Source organism: Somniosus microcephalus, chromosome 3 (genome assembly GCF_052327205.1).
Source record: "Somniosus microcephalus isolate GS21.2 chromosome 3, FLI_Smic_1.0, whole genome shotgun sequence".
Lineage (NCBI taxonomy): Eukaryota > Metazoa > Chordata > Chondrichthyes > Squaliformes > Somniosidae > Somniosus > Somniosus microcephalus.
In genome coordinates, this window is record NC_140989.1 from 183,623,712 (window position 1) to 183,646,922 (window position 23,211).

The 23,211-nt window shown below is 46.9% G+C and overlaps 1 protein-coding gene across 9 annotated transcripts in view; it reads left to right on the forward strand.

The window, feature by feature from the left end:
- Nucleotides 1-23,211, forward strand: part of afdna (afadin, adherens junction formation factor a) — a 314,437-nt gene that overhangs the window by 69,646 nt on the left and 221,580 nt on the right. For all 9 annotated transcript variants that reach the window (XM_085982002.1, XM_085982003.1, XM_085982006.1 and 6 more), the window contains exons 3-4: nucleotides 15,660-15,775; nucleotides 22,731-22,888. In XM_085982002.1, coding sequence (XP_085838128.1) covers nucleotides 15,660-15,775; nucleotides 22,731-22,888 — 274 coding nt within the window. The remainder of the gene's footprint in view (nucleotides 1-15,659; nucleotides 15,776-22,730; nucleotides 22,889-23,211) is intronic.

The window sequence follows — 23,211 nt, forward strand, 5'->3', positions numbered from 1 at the left end:
CCATTAAGTGTATATTGCCTCTCCCCGTTCCTTCCGCCAAAATCCATTACCTCACACTTCTCTGTATTAAATTCCATCGGCCACTTGTCTTCACATTCTGCTAGCCTTTCTATGTCCTGTTGCAGTTGATTGGTATTCTCCTCACTGTTTGCCGCACCCCCAAGTTTGGTGTTATCGGCAAATTTTGAAATTCTGCTCTGTATTCCAATATCCAGGTCATTATATCAAAAAAGCAGTGGCCCCAGCACTGACCCTTGGGGAACACCACTGTCTGCCATCCTCCAGTCTGAAAAACAGCCATTTACCACAACTTGCTGTTTTCTATCTTTAAGCCAATTCCTTATCCAGGCTGCCACTGACCCACCTATTCCATGAGCCTCAATTTTGTTAACCAGCCTTCTATGTGTAACTTTGTCAAACGCCTTCTGAAAATCCATGTAGACAACATCCATTGCATTCCCCTCATCAATCCTCTCTGCTACTTCGTCTCAAAATTCAATTCGATTAGTCAAACATGATCTGCCTTTTACAAATCCATGTTTGCTCTCCTTAATTAGCTTAAACCTCTCCAAGTGCCTGTTAATTTTTTCCTTGATTATAGTTCCTAAAACTTTACCCACCGCTGATGTTAGACTGACCGGCTTGTAGTTACTCTTCTCTTTGGCTGTCCCTCGGAACCGAGGATGACTTGCTTCCACATTAAAAATGAGTTCTCGGGTGACTTGTGGGACCTACAGTCTCTGTCACATGTGGGGCAGATGGTGGTTAAAGGGGCAGGTGGGTGGGGTGCTTGGGTTGATGTGTGCTGCTTGTGCTTGGCTTCCGCTTGCTCCTGGTGAAGAGACTCGAGGTGTTCGGCACCTTCCCGGATGCTTCTCCTCCACTTTGTGTGGTCTTGGGCCAGGGATTCCCAGGTGTCAGCGGGGATGTTGCACTTTTTCAAGGAGGCTTTGAGGGTGTCATTGAAGCGTTTCCTCTGCCCACCTGGGGCTCTCTTGCCGTGTCGGAGCTCCGAGCAGAGCGCTTGTTTTGGGAGTCTCGTATCGGGCATGCGGACTCCATCCCGCAGTATGCTACCCGCCACCATCTCAGCACGACCCCAGCCCGGCATGAGGTTGAAAAGGCCATCCCACAACTGAAGAACAACAAGGCCTCAGAAGCAGATGGAATCCCTGCCGAGGCACGAAAGCATAGCAGAGAAGCACTACTGGCGCGAATTCATGAACTCATTTCTCTTATCTGGAAGGAGGAGAGCATGCCAGGGGATCTCAGATGCCTGTAGTTACTAGGATTGTCCTTGCACCCTTTCTTGAACATTTGCAACTTTCCAATCCTCAGGCACCTCCCCTGCATCTAGGGAAGATTGGAAAATTATGACAAGCCCTTCTGCTATCTCCTCCCCCAATTCCCTTTGCAACCTGGGATGCAAGCCATCTGGACCAGGTGACTTGTCCACTCGTAAGCATGCCCAACCTTTCTAGTACATCCTGTCTATCAATTTTCACCCTTTCCATTTCTTCTACCTTTTCTACTTCTATTGATATTTTGTCAGCATCCACCACCTTAGTAAACACTGATGCAAAGTACTCATTGAGTGTTCTAACCTTGCCCTGCACCTCTAAGCAGATATCACCTCCTTTGTCTCGAATAGGCCCCACCCTGCCTCTTACTACCCGCTTAACTACCCGCTTACTGTTTACATGCCGGTAGAAGATTTTTGGGTTCCCTTTTATGTTAACTGCCATTTTACTCTCATTCTCGCTTTGCCAATCTTATTTTCATCTTCACTTCCCCTCTCAACTTATTGTTTTGGTCTGGTTCTCCCTTGAAGAATCCACCTGACATGCATCATACACCCTCTTTTTATTTCATCATCTCTCTCCCTCGTCATCCAAGGGGGTAAAGGAGATTACAGAGATATAAAGGGGCGAGGCCATGGAGTGATTTGAAAACAAGGATGAGAATTTTGAAATCCAGGTGATGATTAACCGGGTGCCAATGTAGGTCAGCGAGCACGGGTGACTGGGTCTTGGTGCAAGTTAGGAGACGGGCAGCCGAGTTTTGGATGAGCTCAAGTTTACGTAGGGTGGAATGTGGGAGGCCAGCCAGGAGTGCGTTGGAATAGTCAAGTCTAGAGGTAACGAAGACATGGCTGAGGGTTTCAGCAGCGGATGAGCAGAGGCGGAGACGGGCGATGTTATGGAGGTGGAAGTAGGCGGTCTTTGTTATGCTGCGGATATGTGGTCGGAAGTTCATTTCAAGGTCAAATATGACACCAAGTTTGCGAACACTGGTTCAGCCTCAGACAGATGTTGGGGAGAGGGATGCAGTCAGTGGCTGGAGAACAAAGTTTGTGGCGGGGACCGAAAACAATGGCTTCGGTCTTCCCAATATTTAATTGGAGAAAATTTTTGCTCATCCAGAACTGGATGTCGGACAGGCAGTCTGACAATTTAGACACCGTAAAGGGGCCGAGAGAAGAAGTAGTGAGGTCGAGCTGGATGTCGTAAGCGTACATGTGGAAACTGACAGTTTTTGGATGTCGCCAAGGGGCAACATGAGGATAGATCCTTGGGGGGACACCAGAGGTAACGATGCAGGAGCGGGAAGAGAAGTCGTTGCAGATGATTCTCTTGTTACGATTAGATAAATAAGAATGGAATCAAGCGAGTGCAGTCCTACCCAGCTGGACAACGGTGGGGAGGCGTGTCAAAGCCTGCAGTCAAGTCAAGAAATCGGCGGCAGTGAGTCAGGAGCAGCCCGACCAGAGCGGATCTGCGTGGGAACACTGAGCATCAGCGGCAGTTTGAAATCGGTGGCAGTGAGTCAGGAGCAGCATACTAATTCAACAGCAGGGGAGAGGTGTAAAAAGTAATCAAAGTGTGACGTCACCAGGCAGCAGGTAAGTGATTGGTTGGTGAGTATTTCTCTTTTTTAAAACTTTAACTCTGGTTTATAGTTTCTAAGGTCTCTCTAGTGTAGCAGGGACTGTTGGTAAACCAGTTAACTGTAGTGTAATTAATGGGATTGATTGATTTTAATTTAAATTCAATTAATTAAAGGGTAAGTCATGGCAGGACAGCCGGGCCCCGTGATCTCCTCCTGCGATATGTGGGAACTCAGGGACACTTCCTGTGTCCCTGACAACTACATGTGCAGGAAGTGCATCCAGCTGCAGCTACTGACAGACTGCATTGCGGCGCTGGAGCTGCGATTGGATACATACTGGAGCGTTCACGATGCTCAGGACATCGTGAATAGCACATTTACGGAGTTGGACACACCACAGGTAGAGGTTGGACAGGAAGAAAGGGAACGGGTGACCAACAGGCAGAGTACCAGGCGCAGGCAGGTAGTGCAGGGGTCCCCTGTGGCCATCCCCCTCTCCAACAGATCCACCACTTTGAGTACTGTTGGGGGGGGGGGGGGGGATGGCTTATCAGAGGAAGGCAGCAGCAGCCAACTTACTGGCACCAGGGGTGGCTCTGCTGCACAGAATGTGAGGAAAAAGAGGGGTAGAGCTATAGTAATAGGGGATTCAATTGTAAGGGGAATAGATAGGCGTTTCTGTGGCCGCAAACGAGACTCCAGGATGGTGTGTTGCCTCCCTGGTGCAAGGGTCAAGGATGTCTCCGAGCGGCTGCAGAACATCTTGGAAGGGGAGGGTGAACAGCCAGTTGTCGTGGTGCATATAGGCACCAACGATATAGGTAAAAAGCGGGATGAGGTCCTAAAAGCGGAATATAGGGAGTTAGGAGATAAATTAAAAAACAGGACCTCGAAGGTAGTAATCTCAGGATTGCTACCAGTGCCACATGCTAGTCAGAGTAGAAATAGAAGGATACTTCAGATGAATATGTGGCTAGAGGAATGGTGCCGGGGGGAGGGATTCAAGTTCCTGGGACATTGGAACCGGTTCTGGGGGAGGTTGGACCAGTTAAAACCGGATGGTCTGCTCCTGGGCAGGGCTGGAACCGATGTCCTAGGGGGAGTGTTTGCTAGTGCTGTGGGGGAGGGTTTAAACTAAAATGGCAGGGGGTTGGGAACCTGAGCAGGGAGACAGAGGAAAGGGAAACGAGGATAAAAGCAAAAGGTAGGAAGGAGAAAAACAAAAGTGGCAGTCAGAGAAATCAATGGTTTAAATCAAACATGGCCACAGTAAATTATAATTCTAATAGGTCTGAGAGCGTTAAAAAAACAAGCCTGAAGGCTTTGTGTCTTAATGCGAGGAGCATTTGTAATAAGGTGGATGAATTGGCTGCGCAAATAGAAGTAAACAAATATGATTTGGTTGGGATTACGGAAACGTGGCTCAAGGAAGGCCAGGACTGGGAACTCAACATCCAGGGGTATTCGATATTCAGGAAAGATAGGCAAAAAGGAGATGGGGTAGCATTACTGGTTAAAGAAGTGATTAACACAATTGTAATGAAGGATATTAGCTCTGATGAGGTGGAATCTGTATGGGTAGAATTGAGAAATACTAAGGGGAAAAAAACGTTAGTGGGAGTGGTTTATAGACCTCCAAACAGTAAGGTGGAGGTTGGGGATGGCATTAAAAGGGAAATTAAAGAAGCGTGCAATAAGGGCACAGCAGTCATCATGGGTGACTTTAACCTACATATAGATTGGGCCAACCAAATTAGTAACAATACTGTGGAGGAGGAATTCCTGGAGTGTTTATGGGATGGTTTCCTGGACCAATATGTCGAGGAACCAACCAGAGATCAGGCCATCTTAGACTGGCAGCTTTATTTGAAATCACAAGCTTTTGGAGCGCTGCTCCTTCTTCAGGTGAAGTGGAGAAATGCATAAAGACACAACTTAATATAGTCAGAGAATCATGTCAGATGTTTACAGGTAACCTTTCCAACTGCCATTTATCACACCTCGGCAGAGAGATAATCACAGCAGTCAAAGGTGTGAATGGTGTCCAAACAGGTCAGTCAGGGAAACATTACATCAAAGAACAATGAGGTGGGGTCACAAGGTCAAATATTGCAGATGCTGGGGTCTGTATGAAAAACAAAAAAGGACAAAAAACATTTTTTTTTTTGGGCTGGAAATCACAGGTCCGGCCGCACCTGTGTAGAGAGAACAATATGACGCTCGACTCGTCGATCGACAGTTCTGACGGGCCACAGCGAAAAATCGCATAGACCTCCTCAGAAGACAAACACGGGACACAACCAACAGAGTACCCTTCGTCGTCCAGTACTTCCCCGGAGCGGAGAAACTACGCCATGTTCTTCGCAGCCTTCAACATGTCATCGATGACGACGAACACCTCGCTAAGGCCATCCCCACGCCTCCACTACTCGCTTTCAAACAGCCGCCTAACCTCAAACAGACCATCGTTCGCAGCAAATTACCCAGCTTCCAGGAGAACAGCGACCACGACACCACACAACCCTGCCACAGCAACCTCTGCAAGACATGCCAGATCATCAACACAGATACCATCATCACACGTGAGGACACCACCCACCAGGTACATGGTACATACTCATGTGACTCGGCCAACGTTATCTACCTCATACGTTGCAGGAAAGGATGCCCCGGAGCATGGTACATCGGCGAGACCATGCAGACACTGCGACAACGGATGAACGGACACCGCGCAACAATCACCAGGCAGGAGTGTTCCCTCCCAGTCGGGGAACACTTCAGCAGTCAAGGACATTCAGCCTCCGATCTTCGGGTAAGCATTCTCCAAGGCGGCCTTCGAGACACACGACAACGCAAAATCTTCGAGCAGAAACTGATAGCCAAGTTCCGCACCCATGAGGACGGCCTCAACCGAGATCTTGGGTTCATGTCACGCTACATGTAACCCCACCTGACGCAGGGTCATCCAGACTCGAATCGACATTGGCTTGTTCTCTCTACACAGGTGCGGCCGGACCTGTGATTTCCAGCCCAAAAAAAAAAATGTTTTTTGTCCTTTTTTGTTTTTCATACAGACCCCAGCATCTGCAATATTTGACCCCTTGTGACCCCACCTCATTGTTCTTTGATGTAATGTTTCCCTGACTGACCTGTTTGGACACCATTCACACCTTTGACTGCTGTGATTATCTCTCTGCCGAGGTGTGACAAATGGCAGTTGGAAAGGTTACCTGTAAACATCTGACCTGATTCTCTGACTATATAAGCTGTGTCTTTATGCATTTCTCCACTTCACCTGAAGAAGGAGCAGCGCCCCGAAAGCTTGTGATTTCAAATAAAGCTGTTGGACTATAACCTGGTGTTGTGTGACTTCTTAGATTTGTCCACCCCAGTCCAACTCCGGCATCTCCACACCATCTTAGACTGGGTATTATGTAACGAGAGAGGATTAATTAGCAATCTTGTTGTACAAGGCCCCTTGGGTCGGAGCGATCATAATATGATCGAATTCTTCATTAAGATGGAGAATGAAGTAGTTGACTCGGAGACTAGGGCCCTCAATTTAAATAAAGGAAACTACGATGGTCTGAGGCGCGAGTTGGGTAGGATTGATTGGGGAATGGCACTCAAAGGGTTGACGGTGGATAGGCAATGGCAAACATTCAAAGACCGAATGGATAAACTACAGAATTTGTTCATCCCAGTTTGGCATAAAAATAAAACAAAAAAGGTGACCCAACAGTGGCTAACGAGGGAAATTAGGGATAGCATAAGGTCCAAGGAGAGGGCATATAAATTGGCCAGAAAAAGCGATAATCCTGAGGATTGGGAGCAGTTTAGGATTCAACAAAGGAGGACAAAGGGATTAATTAAGAAAGGGAAAATAGAATATGAGAGTAAGCTTGCAGGGAACATAAAAACTGACTCAAAGCTTTTATGGATATGTGAAGAGAAAAAGATTGGTGAAGTCAAGCGTAGGTCCCTTGCAGTCAGAATCAGGGGAATTTATAATGGGGAACAAAGAAATGGCAGACCAACTAAATACATATTTTGGTTCTGTCTTCACAGAGGAGGACACAAATCACCTCCCAGAGATGCCGGGGAACATAGGATCTGATGAAAGGGTGGAACTGAAAGAAATCGGTATTTGTAGGGAAATGGTGTTTGGAAAATTGATGGGACTGAAGGCCGATAAATCCCCAGGGCCTGATAATCTACATCCTAGGGTACTTAAGGAAGTGGCCCTAGAAATAGTAGATGCATTGCTGGTCATCTTCCAGAACTCGATAGACTCTGGAACGGTACCCATGGATTGGCGGGTAGCTAATATTACCCCACTATTCAAAAAAGGTGGTAGAGAAAAGGCAGGGAATTATAGACCGGTAAGCCTGACATCGGTAGTGGCGAAAATGCTAGAGTCCATTATAAAAGATGTAATAGCAGAGCACTTGGAAAGCAGTGACTGGATCGGACAAAGTCACTGGTTTTACAAAAGGTAAATCATGCTTGACTAATCTACTGGAATTTTTTGAGGATGTAACTGGTAAAATAGATAAGGGAGAACCAGTGGATGTGGTGTATTTGGACTTTCAGAAGGCTTTCGATAAGGTCCCACATAAGAGATTAGCGTGCAAAATTAAGGCACATGGGATTGGGGGCAAGGTATTGACTTGGATAGAGAACTGGTTGGCAGACAGAAAGCAAAGAGTTGGAATAAATGGGTCGTTTTCCGAGTGGCAGGCAGTGACTAGTGGGGTACCGCAAGTATCGGTCCTAGGACCCCAGCTGTTCACAATATATAGTAATCATCTCGACGAGGGAATTGGATGTAATATCTCCAAATTTGCAGACGACACAAAGCTGGGTGGGAGGGTATGCTGTGAGGAGGATGTCGTGAAACTCCAGTACGATTTGGACAGGTTGGGTGATTGGGCAGAAACATGGCAAATGCACTATAATGTGGATAAATGTGAGGTTATCCACTTTGGTGGCAAAAACAGGAAGGCAGATTATTTTTTTAATGGCAATAGATTGGGAGAAGGGGATGTGCAAAGAGACCTGGGTGGTGGTATGCACCAGTTGCTGAAGGTAAGCATGCAGGTGCAGCAGGCGGTTAAGAAGGCAAATGGTATGTTGGCCTTCGTAGCAAGAGGGTTCGAGTACAAGAACAAGGATGTCTTGCTGCAGTTGTACAGGGCCTTGGTGAGACCGCACCTTGAGTATTGTGTGCAGTTTTGATCGCCTTACCTGAGGAAGGGCGTTCTTGCCATGGAAGGAGTGCAGCGAAGATTCACCAGGCTGATACCTGGGATGGCAGGAATGACGTATGAGGAGAGATTGTGTCGATTGGGCTTATACTCACTGGAGTTTAGAAGATTGAGAGGGGATCTCATCGAAACCTATAAAATTCTGTCGGGCCTGGACAGACTAGATGCCGGAAGGATGTTTCTGATGGCCGGGGAGTTCAGAACCAGGGGTCATAGTCTAAGGATAAGGGGTAAGCCATTTAGGACTGAAATGAGGAGGAATTTCTTCACCCAGAGAGTGGTGAACCTGTGGAATTCTCTGCCACAGAGGGCGGTGGAGGCCAGTTCATTAAGTATATTCAAGAAAGAGTTGGATATGTTTCTTAAGGCTAAAGGGATCAAGGGATATGGGGAGAAGGCAGGGACAGGGTACTGAATTTGGATGATCAGCCATGATCTCATTGAATGGCGGAGCAGGCTCGAGGGGCCGAATGGCCTACTCCTGCTCCTATCTTCTATGTTTGTGTGACGAGGAGGGAGTTTGTTTACCTTTGTCACAGTCACAAAGGATGTCATTTGTGACTTTGACAGCCGTTTTGGTACTGTGGCAAGGGCGGAAAGCTGATTGGAGGGATTCAAACATGGAATTGCGGGAAAGATGGGCACGGATTTGGGAGGCAACAATACGTTCAATGACTTTGGAGAGGAAAGGGAAAGTTTTTAACCCTGATATTCTGGTGAATTTGCACTGCACCCCCTTCATTGCCACTATATCCTTCCTACGGTGCGATGCCCAGAACTGAATGCAGTACTCCAGATGCGGTTTGGATGTTAGCACAGAAGTTGAATGTTGGTCTTTGCAGGTTTTTCTCTTACCTCCTTCCCATGAACCGTAACAGACGGAGTTTATGGGTGTAGAGAAGTGGATGTGCTTGAGTAAATTCTAGGCAACATGTAGGGTGCATTGTATTTCAACCAGAGCCCTGTTTGCTGCTAATTTTGCGATCGTGTGTCATATGCAGTCAAGGCATGGTAGATTTTCTACTTACTTCAGTCATTTATTGTCAGATCATGAGTCCAAATAGTTCACCGTTGATGCGCTATCAATTACTCAAAAGACTGAGGTTAAGCGAGTAACTAACAGGCTTTTATTAACAAGAGAATGAAGGTGTGCCTCGAGTGGTCGACCAGTCCAGAATACAGAGGGACTGTGGAGCAGTCACCTTTATACCTGGACTTGTGGGAGGAGTCAGCCGAGGCATGTACAGACATGTACACAGTGGAATACAAACACCCTCACAGGCAGGTATAACAGTGGTTTACCACATTCACCCCTTGTTTAAAAATGAGTCCGGCGGGGTGAAGTGTATTAAAAGTTTGTGTATTGGAGTCTCTCCGGAGGTGTTGTCTGCCGCTGTGATCGACGTGGCGACGGCAGGGGTAGTGAAGCTTCCGGCGTCGAGTCCCGCGTAGGCTGGGGCACTGGTGTGTAGTCCTCGTGGGTGTCGAGCGGGTCGCGGGGCCCAGGCGTGCCGTCTGCTGGGGTTGGATATTGGATCGTGGGGGGGGGGGTGGTAGTGGGTTACTGGGGCCCCCGAGGGTGCGAGGTCTCGTATGGAGACTGTGTCCTCCCACCCGTCCGGGTACACAATGTAAGCATACTGGGGGTTGACGTGGAGGAGGTCGACCCTCTCGACCAGGGGGTCCGTTTTATGGGTCCTCACGTGTCTTCTCAGTAGGACCGGCCCTGGGGACGTCAGCCATGGCGGTAGCGATGTCCCCGATGTGGACTTCCTTGGGAAGACAAACATTTTCTCATGAGGGGTGGCGTTGGTGGCAGTGCAGAGCAGTGACCGAATAGAGTGGAGCGCATCGGGGAGCACATCCTGCCAGCGGGAGGTCGGAAGGCCCCTCGACTTTAAGGCTAGCAGGGCGGCCTTCCAAACTGTCGCATTCTCTCTTTCCACCTGTCCGTTCCCCCGGGGGTTGTAACTGGTGGTCCTGCTTGTGGCAATACCCCTAGCGAGCAGGCACTGGCGGAGTTTGTCGCTCATAAACGATGAGCCCCGGTCGCTATGGATATAGCTGGGGAAACCGAACAGGGTGAAGAGGTCGTTCAGACATTTAATGACCATGGCACTGGTCATGTCCGGGCAGGGGATGGGAAACGGGAGTACTCATCAATAATGTTGAGGAAGTACACATTGCGGTCGGAGGAGGGGCGAGGCCCTTTAAAATCAACGCTCAGGCGCTCGAAGGGGCGAGTGGCTTTTATCAGGTGAGCCCTGTCTGGTCTATAAAAGTGTGGTTTGCACTCAGCGCAGACTTGGCAGTTCCTGGTCATGGTCCTGACCTCAATGGAGTAAGGCAGGTTGCGGGCCTTGATGAAGTGGAAGAACCTGGTGACCCCCGGGTGGCAGAGGCCATTGTGGAGGGCCCGCAGTCTATCGATCTGCGCGCTGGCGCAGGTGCCACGCAATAGAGCATCCGGGGGTTCATTTGAGCTTCCCGGGCCGGTACAAGATCTCGTAATTGTAGGTGGAAAGTTCGATTCTCCACCTCAAGATCTTGTCGTTTTTGATTTTGCCCCTCTGCTTGTTGTTAAACATAAAAGCAACTGAACGCTGGTCAGTGAGCAGGGTAAATCGTTTTCCGGCCAGGTAGTGCCTCCAATGACGCACAGCCTCCACAATAGCCTGGGCCTCCTTCTCAACAGCGGAGTGTCTGGTCTCCGGGCCCTGGAGGGTTCGTGCAAAGAAGGCCACGGGTCTCCCCGCCTGATTAAGGGTAGCGGCCAGGGCAAAGTCGGACGTGTCGCTTTCCACCTGGAAGGGGATAGATTCGTCCACTGCGTGCATGGTGGCTTTGGCAATGTCTTCCTTGATACGGTGGAAGGCTAAGCGGGCCTCTGCCGTCAAGGGAAAAGAGGTGGACTTGATCAGCGGACGGGCCTTGTCCGCATAGTAGGGCACCCACTGGGCGTAATAGGAGAAAAACCCTAGGCACCTCTTCAGGGCCTTGAGGCAGTGGGAGTTCCATAAGGGGACGCATCCGGTCGGGGTCGGGACCGATGACTCCGTGTTCCACAACACAGCCAAGGATGGCGAGGCGGGTTGTGCGGAATATGCACTTCTCCTTGTTATACGTCAGGTTCAGGAGTTGGGCGGTGCAGAGGAATTTTTCGAGGTTTGCATCATGGTCCTGCAAGTCATGGCCGCAGATGGTCACATTGTCCAGATATGGGAAAGTGGCCTGCAACGCATTTTGATCGACCATCCGGTCGATCTCCCTTTGGAAGACGGAGACCCCGTTGGTGACGCCAAAGGGAACCCTAAGGAAGTGATAGAGGCGGCCGTTTGCCTCAAAGGCAGTATACTAGCGGTCCCCAGGGCGGATAGGGAGCTGGTGGTACGCTGATTTCAGGTCCATGGTCGAGAAGACGCGGTACTGCGCGATCTGGTTGACCATATCAGCTATGTGGGGGAGTGGGTAAGCGTCCAGCAGGGTGTAGCGATTTTATTGTCTGGCTGTAGTCGATGACCAGGCGCGGCTTCTCGCCGGTCTTAACGACCACAACCTGGGCTCGCCAGAGGCTGGTGCTGCCCTCAATAATCCCCTCCTTCAGGAGCCGCTCCACTTCGGTTTTAATGAAAACCCTGTCCCCGGCACTGTATCGCCTGCTCTTTGTGGCGATGGGCTTACAGTCGGGGGTGAGGTTAGCAAACAGTGGGGGTGACTGAGTGTGGAGAGGTTGCACCTGGTGCGCGGCGGGCAATTTGGAAGCTGCTGGCTGCGGACTGTGAGTGGGGGGAGGGGTCCACCGCACGCCATCGTAACACTTTTAAGGTGGCACTGAAAATCTAACCCCAGTAGAACTGCAGCGCAGAGGTGGGGCAGGACCAGAAGTTTAAAATTATCGTACACAGTCCCGTCTACTAAGAGTGTCACCATGCAGTAGCCGCCAATGTCCGCCGACTGGGACTCGGAGGCCATAGAAATCCGCTGGTGCGCAGGCAGGACTGGGAGAGAGCAACGCCGCACCGTGTCGGGGTGGATGAAGCTCTCCGTGCTCCCAGAGTCAAAAAGGCAGGTTGTTTCGTGACCATTTACCTTAATGTCCATTGTGGACCGGGCCAGTTGGTGCGGTCTCGCTTGGTCCAGCGTAACGGAGGCCAGCGTAGGGGTCGGTGTGTCGCTGCGGGTATCAGATGAGGCGGTGTTGGGGGCCTGCTGCGTCCTGGCTGGCGTCCAAGATGGCGGCGTCCATGGTCCCCATGTGGCTGGAGGCGTCCAAAATGGCTGCTGTTCCGGTGGTTCGCACATGGCTGGGGAGGCCCAAGATGGCGGCCCACACGCGGCGCTGCTGGGGTTCGGGGTGGCTTTGGCCCTGCAGACGCTGGCGTAGTGTCCCTTCTTCCCACAGCCCGAGCAGATCGTATTTTTCGCCGGGCAGCGCGCTCTGGGGTGTTTGGCCTGGCCACAGAAGTAGCATTTCTGGCCTTGGGACACTGCTGCGGTAGTTGGGCCGTGGCTGGGGTGGCACGGCGCTATGAGACGGTCCTACCGTGTCCCAGGCTGTCGTTCCCCGCGGCGTCCATGGTGCAGAGGAGTAGGCATCCATGCCCCGGTAGGCTGCGTCCAATGATAGTGCGAGTTCAGAGGCCTTGAGGTCGAGGTCACTCTGCTCCAACAGTCGCTGTCGGGTGTAATTGGACCTGTGGCCCGCTACAAAAGCGTCCCGGATAAGTTCCTCTGTACATGGCGGCCTTTACATCCTTACAACCACAGGCCCGGCCAAGCACAGACAGTGCCTGAAGGTATTCCTCGGTCGATTCCCCAGGTTGTTGTTTACGACTCCCCAGGAGGTGCCTGGCGTACACCTCGTTCGCTGGGCGCGTGTACTGGTCCTTGAGGAGCTTGAGAGCAGCCGTGTACGAGGTCGCGTCCTGGATGACCGAGTACACTCGGTGGTTCACTTTGGAGGTCAGGACATCCAGTTTGTCCTCATCCGATTTGACCGTTGCAGCGGAGGCGATCAGGAATCTTTCAAAGCACCTAAGCCAGTGAGCAAACTTGGTGGATGCGTCCGCCTCCCGATGGTCTAAGTCCAGGCATGCTGGTGTGAGGATCTTCTCCATTATAAAAAAAATCTTGTTAATAAAATTGATGCGCTATCAATTACTCAAAAGACTGAGGTTAAGCGAGTAACTAACAGGCTTTTATTAACAAGAGAATGAAGGTGTGCCTCGAGTGGTCGACCAGTCCAGAATACAGAGGGACTGTGGAGCAGTCACCTTTATACCTGGACTCGTGGGAGGAGTCAGCCGAGGCATGTACAGACATGTACACAGTGGAATACAAACACCCTCACAGGCAGGTATAACAGTGGTTTACCACAACCGTGTGGCTGCTTAATCAGACAGACTGTGATAAATGTTATACAGTATTAAATTCATTGTAAACTAGGTACAGTGGATGTTTATTGTGTAGAATTCATTTGACACAACATAAATTAGTGCTACTATGCTGTACTCTAGAACTAGTTTTTTGAAGAAAGAAAATGGAAGGGGGGGGTGGGGAACTGCTGAGGTTGATTTGGGGAAGATTCAAATAATTTTTCGAGAATTGAAATCGGAAGTTGTGTTGGTAATGCAGCTTGTGGACAGGGCATAAACTCGAGTTATTTCGCAAATCTATTGATTGTATGGATTAAGGAAACAGTAATTTTGGACAAGTGCTCCATATAGTTGCCTTCCCATTTAGAGTACTCGCCCATTTTGTAGAAGAAATAAGTCGGAGTGAAATATTTTTGGAATGTCAAGTTCGCACCAGCATGGAACTCCAAAGCAACTAACGAGTTGCTCTACAGCTGCCTGACCTTGTGAAACCACATTGCAGGCTGGATTTGCAATTTCCCAGTCTAAAGTGTCACTTCCAAGTGCTGGATGGCTGCAGAGCAGTTTTTTGTTTGGTTGAAGGTGCAAGCCCTGCTGTTTCCTAATTAGCTGCTTAGGATAGCTAATCATTAGAAAGGAAGAAGGAAATAAGGAAACTGAACAATAAGTATTTCCTTCAGAATTTCCTTCTCCTTTTAGACCTCACTTATTTAAATAAACTTCAGAAATGTTTTTAAATAGACTCATCATTATCTGGTCTCTGAAATGTATTTTTTGTTGACAGCTAAGGTAATCCCAGTTGATTTAAAACTCTTTATATAAAAAAAATAAAAAAATAAAAAAGATATATTTTACATACACACTCCAAGCTATACGACTGCTGGGCTGAAACAAAATTAGTTTCTGCAGAAATAACAGAAAATGCTGGAAATACTCAGCAGGCCAGGCAGCATCCGTGGAGAAACAGTTTCTGCAGCTATGGTGGAGCAGCACATTGGCTTAAATGGCTATGCATTGGGATTCTTCTCAAGTTTCCATTGTTATGGAGTTTCAGGGTGAAAGATTAAAGTAAAATGTTGCTGTTGACATTGAAAAGTCACTCTGTGTTCCTATCTTATTTCTTTTAATATATTCGCTCTGCTTAAGAACATAACATAAGAAATAGGAGCAGGAGTAGGCCAATCGGCCCCTCGAGCCTGCTCCACCATTCAATAAGATCATGGCTGATCCGATCCTAACCTCCAATCTTCTATCACTCTCCATCCACCCGAACCCATGTGATCTCCCGGGAGAGGCAAAAAACCCAATGTCCAATTTGGGAGAAAAAATCTGGGAAATTCCTCTCCGACCCATCTAGGCGATCGAAACTCGTCCAGGAGATCACTCTGTCCCTATATTTTCTACAGTACTTACCTTCTGTAAAGGCAATCTCCACCCCAGTCAGGAACAGGAATAAAACCATCTCCTGAAATCTAACGCAGAATTAGAACACAAGAAGTAGGAGCAGAACCAGGCTACACGGCCCCTGGGCCCGCTCCACTACCCACAGGGCCATGACCGTTCCGAACTTAGACTCATGTCCAATTTCCTGCCCGCTCCCCGTAACCCCTAATTCCCTTTACTTCTAGGAAACTGTCTATTTCTGTTTTAAATTTATTTAATGATGTAGCTTCCACAGCTTTCTGGGGCAGCAAATTCCACAAACCTACCACCCTCTGAGTGAAGAAGTTTCTCCTCATCTCAGTTTTGAAAGAGCAGCCCCTTATTCTAAGATTATGCCCCCTAGTTCTAGTTTCACCCATCATTGGGAACATCCTCACCGCATCCACCCGATCAAGCCCCTTCACAATCTTGTTTCAATAAGATCGCCTCTCATTCTTCTGAACTCCAATGAGTAGAGTCCCAATCTACTCAACCTCTCCTCATATGACCACCCCCTCATCAATAGCTTCCTTGGATTCTAAATGCATAGGTGTTAAAACCATTTAAGTTATGAATACAATAGCAAACATTTTATTATTTAAGTTATGAATACTTGTTTGTTTCATTTGTAGCGGGGAAATAAAACACTGGCTGGCATGTAGAATTTGTCTTTTGTTCCATAAAATGTGTGAATTTTATTTTATAGAGGAGCGTAAACTTGACCAGGATGAGAAGCCTTTGGTTGTACAATTAAACTGGAACAAGGATGATAGGGAGGGAAGATTTGTTTTGAAGAATGAAAATGCCTTCCTCCCACCAAAGGTAAGGATAGTTTTCTGAGCTTTTGCTGTACACTGCTTAATAAATCTGCACAATTTGTAACTCATCAAAGGCTCAATAGATCAGTGCACTGCATGGTGTCATGAGTGATAGGTGAGAAAATGCACAGATTCAGATTCAGGTGAGAAAATGTTCAGATTCAGTCATTGCTTTATGTTCTCAGTTGGGGCAATACAGTTGATCTCTATGCTACTGGCCTAACGAGAGGGACAACACATCAGGGTTGCTGGTCCTGCTTGATCATTTTCTCATGGTGTTTAATCCTTGCAACTCAGTACATTCCCAACACCCAATATCTAGTCTCAGAGTGGTTTATTTGAGTGAGCTATGAGAAGGTTACTATCCTTGGTTTTTTATTTGTTTATTGCCCATCCCTAATTGCCCTCGAAGGTATGGTGAGCCGCCGCCTTGAACCGCTGCAATCCGTGTGGTAAAGATACTCCCACAGTGCTGTTAGGTAGGGAGTTCCAGGATTTGGACCCAGCGACTATGAAGGATCGGCGATACACTTCTAAGTCAGGATGGTGTGTGACTTGGAGGGGAACTTGGAGGTGGTGGTGTTCCCATGCGCCTGCTGCCCTTTTCCTTCTAGGTGGAAGAGGTCGCGGGTTTGGGAGGTGCTGCCGAAGAAGCCTTGGCAAGTTGCTGCAGTGCATCTTGTAGATGGTACACACTGCAGCCACGGTACGTCGGTGGTGGAGGGAGTGAATGTTTAAGGTGCTGGATAGGGTGCCAATCAAGCGGGCTGCTTTGTCCTGGATGGTGTCGAGCTGCTTGTGTTGTTGGTGTTGCACTCATCAAGGCAAGTGGAGAGTATTCCATCACACTCCTTACTTGTGCCTTGTAGTTGGTGGAAAGGCTTTGGGGAGTCGGGAGGTGAGACACTTGCCGCAGAATACCTAGCCTCTGACCTCTTATTGCCACAGTATTTATGTGGCTGGTCCAGTTAAGTTTCAGGTCAATGGTGACCCCCAGGATGTTGATAGTGGGGGATTCGGCGATGGTAATACCGTTGAATGTCAAGGGGAGGTGGTTAGACTCTTGTTTGTTGGAGATAGTCATTGCCTGGCACTTCTGTGGCGAGAATGTTACCTGCCACTTAGCCCAAGCCTGAATGTCGTCCAGGTGTTGTTGCTTCATTATCTGAGGAGTTGTGAATGGCGCTGACAACCATCCCCCTTTGTGCTAGGTATGACTCCAGCCAGTTGAGCGTTTTCCCCCTATTCACATTGACTTCAGTTTTGCTAGGGCTCCTTGATGCCACACTCTGTCAAATGCTGCCTTGATGTCAAGGGCAGTCACTCTCACCTCACCTCTGGAATTCACCTCTTTTGTCCATGTTTGGATCAAGGCTGTAATGAGGTCGGGAGCCGAGTGGTCCTGGCAGGACCCAAACTGGGCATCAGCGAGCAGGTTATTGGTGCAGCTGTCCTGTAGCATATGTCACCACATTCCCTTTTCCAAATCCATGGCACTTCAGCAATAGGCAGTACTTTTGAGAGTTGTAACACATTTTCATCAAGTGTTTCTCCAAGATGAGGCTGGGCACCCTTTTCTGCACCCTTAGAGAGGGTGCAGAAAAGATTTACAAGAATGGTTCCAGGGATGAGGGACTTCAGTTACGTGGATAGACTGGAGAAGTTGGGGTTGTTCTCTTTGGAGCAGAGAAGGTTGGAAGGAGATTTGATAGAGGTGTTCAAAATCATGAGGCGTCGAGACAGAGAGAAACTGTTCCCATTGGTGGAAGGGTTGAGAACCAAAGGACACAGATTTAAGGTGATTGGCAAAGGAACCAAAGGCAACATGAGGGAAAACTTTTTTACGTAGCGAGTGGTTAAGATCGGGAATGCACTGTCTGAAAGGGTGATGGAGGCAGACTCAATCGTGACTTTCAAAAGGGAATTGGATAAGTACCTGAAGGAAAAAAACTTGCAGGGCTGCAGGGGAGTGGGACTAGCTGAAGTGTCCTTGCAGAGAGCTGGCACGGGCTCGATGGACCGAATGGCCTCCTGTGCTGTAATCGTTCTATGATTCTAACAGGATTGGTCAGGATAATTAAGTGTGGATTGGAGTGGGGAGAGAATATATTGTCTCTTTTATTTCTTATAAAGAGTAAAAAATAACATTTTGAGAAATATGAAGTTTTTTGTTGACAGCAGTATTTTGGTATTTTGATTACTTTTAGAGTAACCTGTATATTACGATGTCTTTTTTGGATCCAAAGTAGATGACCTTATACTTGCATTGAACTCCAACTGCCACAGTTTTACCCACTCCCATTGTAATATTGTACCATTGTTTTTGCTACAATCTTCCTTGATCTCTATTTATACATTTCCTCTCCCACTACATCACTACTATCAGGAGGTCTGTAGAGAACTCCTACCAGAGTGCTGCATCCTTTACTGTTCCTTAACTCTACCCATAGTGTTTCCATCGCCTGCTTAATTTACTGAAATCCCTTTTTTACTGCTGTAATTGTGTCATTTATCAATGTTGCTACTACTCATATTCCCTGTCTGTCTAAAGATCTCTTAGCCTGGAACATTTAGCTCCCACCCATGCCCAGTTAGTAACCAGATCTCTCTAGTGGCTACTACATTGTATTGTCTAAACTGAATTTGTGCTTCTAACTCATTTGTTTTATTTTCCATTTGCTTAATTTCTTATGCTACATGCAGATGTGTATTTAACTGTTTTTTGGGTAACTATCCCCACCCTGCCCATTGTGTATTTTTCACATTCTCACCTATTGCACTTTTTGATGCTGATGCTCTATATATTATACCACCAATTTAATATCTCTATTTTTAATTACTCCAGCTTTATTTTTAACAGGTATTTTACGTTTTGTACTCTGACCTTTGCTCTCTTCCATTCTTATTCTTATCTTTAGGTATTTATCCGAATCCTCCCCTACTATTTTACTGATTTTAAAGTCCTTTACATAGTGCTATTCATTCTTTTCGCTAGAACCTTTTGACCCAGCCTGGTTCAGGTGCAGCCTGTCCCAGCAGCACAGCTCTTTCCTGTCTCAGTACTGGTGCCGGTGTCCTATGAAATGGAACCCCTCCTTCCCACACCACTCTTTCAGCCACGCATTCACTTTCCTAATCTGTTTATCCCTATGTCAGTTAGCACGTAGCTAGGGTAGTATTCAGGAGATTACAACCTTCGAGATCCTGCTTTTTAATTTCTCTCCTAGATCCTGATACTTCCTTAGCAGGACCTCTTCCCTGTTCCTTCCGACGTAGACCACAACAACTGCTTCTCTTTCACCCTGCCCCCTTCAAGTTCCTTTCCATTTGCTTTAAAAGATCTCACCCTGCCACCAGAGGCATTGAGGTCAGTTGTAGCACTGCTACACCACTCTGGCTCAGATGATTATCAGCACAAAGTAGTTATCAAACCTGGGGTAATCTTGAGCCAATAGGAGCAATGTTCCCTTTAATTTTGTTTTCGGCCGCGAGGCCCCTTCAACAGTCTGCGCAGCCCATTCAAAATTCCATGCATGCACGGTTTTTTTAAAAGCCGACTCACCGGCTGCGCGGATGCTCCAGAGCGCCTTGCGGCCACGCTGCTTAAAAGGAACATTGATTGGGAGTATCTGGCTACCATTTTTCAAGTTTCAGTCAGTATACTAGATATATGATTCAGAACATTAGATGTTTACTCCTCATTTTTGTTCTCCATTTAAAGTATAGATAACAGATTTTGGGTATTTATGTAACTTCTTGCTGACAAGTTCTTTTTCCCTGTGTTTGATGTCAAGGTGCCGCCTTGTGATTCTGAAATGTGCCACTCCTCTACACTTAAACTTAAAAATAGGCATCAAGTGTACACTTACGGTAGTTTGTGATTATGCCATCTGTATTTACACATACTCAACAAGCACCGACAAATTTAAATATTGCTCAATCTCTGGCGATAAATTAATGTGTAGGGGATAGTATTTATTAGTCGATTCTGCTATTTTATTCAAAACCAGCTCCATACAATGCTTTTATTGTCAATGGCATGATTGGGTGGCTAGTAAATGAAAACTCCAAAATAGAGAAATTTGCAGTCAGATCCTTTTTATAGACCAGATGTTAAAATAATGTCATTTTATTTGAGCAAACTTTGCAAGAAACTTCATAGGTTTGTGAGTAAATATTGGAATATTTTCCTTAGTGTGAGCATGTTACTTTACCTTTAGATTCAAATTCCTCCAATGACAATTGAGAGCAGGCAAAAAATTTATGTCCCTGCTCTCTCTCCTCTGCCACTGTCTGTTGTCTTACATCTATTGTAAGGATTCTACACTATCTTGGGCAGTCTCCCAACCTATCTCTTAGAGGGTATTGTGGGTTTTTGGCACAAAACTGGCATTCGTAGGCAGTCTCACTGAGCATAGCATGGCAAGTAGAAATATCATCCTGGTGTATTGGGAGTGGTCTTCTGGCATTGTTGGGGCAGTTGGATTAACATAGAAGATAGGAGCAGGGGTAGGCCATTCGGCCCCTCGAGCCTGCTCCGCTATTCAATAAGATCATGGCTGATCATCCACCTCAACTCCACTTTCCCTCCCGCTCTGCATTCCCCTAGAGTCCAAAAATCTATCTCTCTTAACTTTGAATATACTCAGACTCAGCATCCACACCACTCTGGGGCAAAGAATTCCAAAGATTCACAACCCTCTGAGTGAAGAAATTCCTCATCTCAGTCCTCAATGGCCTGCCCTTATCCTGAGACTATGCTCCCCAGTTCTAGACACTAGCCAGGGGAAACAACCTCTCTCCATCTACCCTGTCAATCCCCTTCAGAATCTCTTGTATGTTTCAATGAGATCACCCCTCATTCTTCTAAATTCCAGAGAGTAAAGGCCCATTCTAAACAATCTCTCATCATAGGACAGCCCTCTCATCCCAAGAATCAATCTAATCAAATCAAATCCACTTTTATTGTCATTGTTAGTGCACAAGTGCAGTACAACGAAATGTAGGCTTGCGGCTCCCGAGAGTGTACATTTAGATTAAGACATTTAAACATTCAACAGACATTTGGCTTGTAATACATTAACACAAACATAACCATAATAAAGTGCATTGGCAGATGTGCAGGCTTTAGAGTTTATTTGTGGAGTTCAGTAGGATGACAGCCCTGGGAAAGAAGCTGTTCCTAAATCTGGTCGTACGGGTGCGAATGCATCTGTAGTGTCTCCCAGATGGCAGGAGGGCGAACAGACTGTGGCTGGGGTGGGTAGGGCCTTTGATGATGGACCGTGACCTCCGTAGACAGCGTTTCTGGTATATGTGCTCTATGGTTGGTAGCCGGGTGCCGGTAATGCGTTGGGCAGTTTTGACTACCCGCTGCAGGGCTTTCCGGTCATAGTAGCTACAGCTGCCATACCATACTGTGATACAGTTCGTCAGGATGCTCTCTATTGTGAACCTTCGTTGCACCGCCTGCAAGGAAAGTATATCCTTCCTTAGATAAGGAGACCAAAACTGTGCACAGTACTCCAGGTGTGGTCTCACCAAGATCCTGTAGAATTGTAACAACGTTTCCTTACTCTTATGCTCCAACCCCTTTGCAATAAATGCCAACGTGCCATTTTCCTTCCTTATTGCTTGCTGTACCTGCATGGTAGCTTTGTGTTTCTTGCATGAGGATACCCAAATCTCTCAATGCCAACATTGAAAAGTTTTTCACCATTTAAAAAAATATTTTGTTTCTATTCTTCCCATCAAAGTGAATAGTCATGAATAACCTCACATTTCCCTACATTATACTCCATCTGCCACCTTACTGCCCACTCACTCAGTCTATCTATATTCCTTTGCAGACTCTCTGTTCTCCTCACAGCTTACTGTCCCACCTAGCTTTGCATTGTCAGCAATCTTGGATACATTACACTTGGTCCCTTCATCTAGGTCATTACTATAGATTGTAAATAGCTGAGGCCCCAGCACTGATCCTTGCGGCACCCCACGAGTTACAGCCTGCCAACCTGAAAAAGACCCGTTTATCCCTACTCTGTTTTCTGTCTGTTAGCCAATCCTCTATCCATGCTACTATATTATCCCCAACCCCATGAGCCCTTACCTTGTGTAATTTTTTATGTGGCACCTTATTGAATGCCTTTTGGAAATCCAAAGATACTACATCCACTGGTTTTCCTTTATTTACTCTGCTGGTTACATCTTCAAAGGCTCTAATAAATTTGCCAAACACGATTTCCCTTTCATAAAACCATGTTGACTCTGCCTAATTATGTTATGATTTTCTAATTGCCCTGATACCACCACTTTAACAATGGATTCCAGCATTTTCCAGGTGACTGATGTCATGCTAACTGGTCTGTAGTTCCCTGTTTTCTCTCTCCCGCCTTTTTTGAATAGCGGTGTTACATTTGCTACCGCTGGGACCGTTCTAGAATCTAGGAAATTTCAGAAGATCAAAACCAATGCATCCACTATTTCTGAAGCCACCTCTTTTAGAACCCTAGGATGTAGGCCGTCCGGTCCAGGAGATTTGTCAGCTTTTAGTCCCATTAGTTTCTCAAGTACTTTTTCTCTACTTGTATTAATTACATTAAGTTCCTCACCTTCAAACATGAAAATCTCATCAAAGTAGGATTTCTGCATGCCACACTTGCATATAATCGGGAGTTGCAATAAATTAAATTTCAATAAAACAAACTTTTCACAATAGGAAGTAAAGGTGGGGTGGGGTGAGGTGGTGGTGGGTGGGATGGGGGGGTTGGTGAAGGGAAGAGAAAGCGACTATAGTAATGGTTATGTTAAAATGGGAATTGCAGTTAAGCGAGTTGCAAATAAATGGGTATGATTGTAATTTCATTTTTTAAGCTGAATTTGTGATGTAATGGAGTTGATAACTATGCATATACTTTCAGCGTTTGCTGCATATACTGTAACACTTGTTTGATTTGCAGAAGTCTCAGAGTAATGGTCCAGAAAAAGAGAAGGAGGGTGTGATCCAGAACTTTAAAAGAACACTCTCGAAGAAGGAAAAGAAAGAGAAAAAGAGGCGGGAAAAGGAAGCACTAATGCAAGCTGCAGATGATGAGAGACCTATTCCCAGTGGAGATGGGTGAGCAAGCTGCTATTACTCTAACAACCTCCCTGTGCCCACAGACATTCTCCTAATTTCCGTATTCATTGTGTGCCCTGAAGTACTGTAATGATGTGTGCCCACCTTTAATGCTGAATGTTGATTGGTATTAAAATTTTGGCAGGGCAAACATTGTCCGTGCTCTTGGATGTTTCATCTCCTGTATACTCCGAACAAAATTTGAATGAAAGTTAAAGCTTAAGTTGTGTAGTGCTGAGCTTGGCATGCAGCACTTCAAAAATATACTGAAATGGAAGCAACACTGCCAATACATTCCAGGATAGATGATTTCCTAAAACAAT